General features: G+C 31.8%; 1 protein-coding gene across 1 annotated transcript; it reads right to left on the bottom strand.

The window, feature by feature from the left end:
* Window positions 1-817: 817 nt before the first annotated feature.
* On the bottom strand, window positions 818-1,654 carry LOC129508986 (40S ribosomal protein S3a-like). Its single transcript, XM_055324330.1, has one exon. The coding sequence runs from the start codon at window positions 1,652-1,654 to the stop codon at window positions 860-862; it is 795 nt and encodes a 264-aa protein (XP_055180305.1). The 3' UTR covers window positions 818-859.
* Between the last annotated feature and the right edge of the window lie 253 nt (window positions 1,655-1,907).

Genomic DNA, 1,907 nt, shown 5'->3' with positions numbered 1-1,907 from the left:
AATTCTATAAATGTGTTGGATATATTTATGTGTAAATATTTAATATTATAATATATAATAGATGATAGATAATATTTTGTCATTCAAAAAGTTTAATTTTTGTATTGTCAAAATGATTTTTATGCTGCAGAATCTCTCCTGCCCCTGGATTGTTCTTGTTATATACTAGATTTTCTTCTTTATGTTATTATTTTTTGTATACTTAAGGGTTTTAATCCATATGGACTTAATTTTTGTATAAAGTTGTTTCATTTTTTTCAGATGGGTAGTTTTTTGTGCCAGCACTATTTATGAAATAATTCATTAGTTTTCTCCCTTTTCATATATCAAATTGTGTATTTTCTGGGATTATCTATTCTGTTCTATTGGTTTATTTGTTTCTTCCCATCTATATCCATACTAATTCAATTTCAACTGTTTTAATAGTATGTTCTGATAAGGCAAGTCCCTATTCATGATTCATCTTTGTCAAAACTTGCTTGTCTATTCTCTAAAATGTTTGCTTCCTTGCAAAGTTTAAAATTTTTCTGTTCACTTCCCCAAAATTTCTAAATGTTAAAACTGATATTATATTGAATGTAAGCAATAATTTTTGGCAAATTGACATTTTTATTATATCAGATCTTTTAATCATAAAATCTTTAATCATAAAATGAAAGACTTCATTTGTGAAAATTTTATTTTCTTTCAATTGATTTTGTTTTCTTCATGTAGGTTCTGTTCCTTTAAAATATTATCTATACATATTTAATAGTTTTTTCTAACTGATTTACTTACTAAAGCCTATGTCTACAATAATATTCCATTTTTTTAAACATTACAAATATGTTCTTATTTGTCACCATTAAATGTCTGAATTTTAAACAGATTCTTGGACTGGTGGTTCATATCCATCAGCTCGTTCAACTTTAGCACCGGTCTCATCCCCTGTAGCTTTTCCAGAACTACTACCTTCACCATGAAGCTCCATGAGTTTTCCCAATTCAAACTTGGGCTTCTTCAGCATTTTTACTTTTCTAACAAATACATCATGGAGTGGATAAATAGACTGACAAGCTTTTTCTATATCTTCTCTGATGCTGCCTGGAATCAATTTATTTACCACTTTTTTCAAGTTATTTGTCTGCACCTCTCGGGTCATGATTTCCATCATCTTTTTCCGGATTTGGCGGATCTGTTGGTGCTGAGCGTAAGAGGTCTTCCGAATCTGATTATTGCGTTTTTTAGTAAAACCAACACAAAATAGATGAAGCAAATAACCATCGGTAGTCTTTACATCAACATGAGCTTCAATCACGGTCTGCCATTTTTTGACCATGGAGCACATTTTGTCACAGATAAGATCCATGCCATGGAAATTAGTCAGGCAGTTTTTGCCCTGCACATCCTCAGTGATTAGCTTGAATTTCCTAAATGCAACTTCATCATTCTGCAGATCAGCAAGGCTAACTTCAAAAACGCGACCCTTGAGACCATTAGATGCAATTTTGGTTCCTTGAGTTCTTGTGACTAGTGTTTTTCCAATATTTCTTATATTGAACACAGCTGGCACTTTCCCATCATACCAATCTTTCTTAGAAAATGGATCAACCACTTTCTTCTTGGCTCCCTTTTTGCCACCTTTCCTAAGGCACTTGTTCTTGCCGACCGCCATGGCGCTGCTCTCTAATATTCCATTGTTAACCAAGTTTGTACCCACCACTATATTTTTCTTGATTTTATTGAAATTGCTCTAGTGCTTTGTCATTTAGGATAACCTTAGCTGCCGGGTTTGGATAAATACACTTTTTCAAAATTGGGAAATACTGCCAAATTTATTAAATGACTTCTGAACATCTAGAGATAAAATTATATGGTTTTTTAAAAAAATATTTTATTTCTTTATTTGAGAGAGTGAGAGAGAACAA

The sequence above is a fragment of the Nyctereutes procyonoides genome, unplaced genomic scaffold, assembly GCF_905146905.1.
Source record: "Nyctereutes procyonoides isolate TBG_1078 unplaced genomic scaffold, NYPRO_anot_genome, whole genome shotgun sequence".
Taxonomy (NCBI): Eukaryota; Metazoa; Chordata; class Mammalia; order Carnivora; family Canidae; genus Nyctereutes; species Nyctereutes procyonoides.
This window is presented reverse-complemented; position numbering and strand designations above follow the sequence as displayed.

Coding starts and splice junctions, on each gene's coding strand:
- LOC129508986 (XM_055324330.1), bottom strand. CDS start 1,654: ATGGCGGTCGGCAAGAACAAGTGCCTTAGGAAAGGTGGCAAAAAGGGA.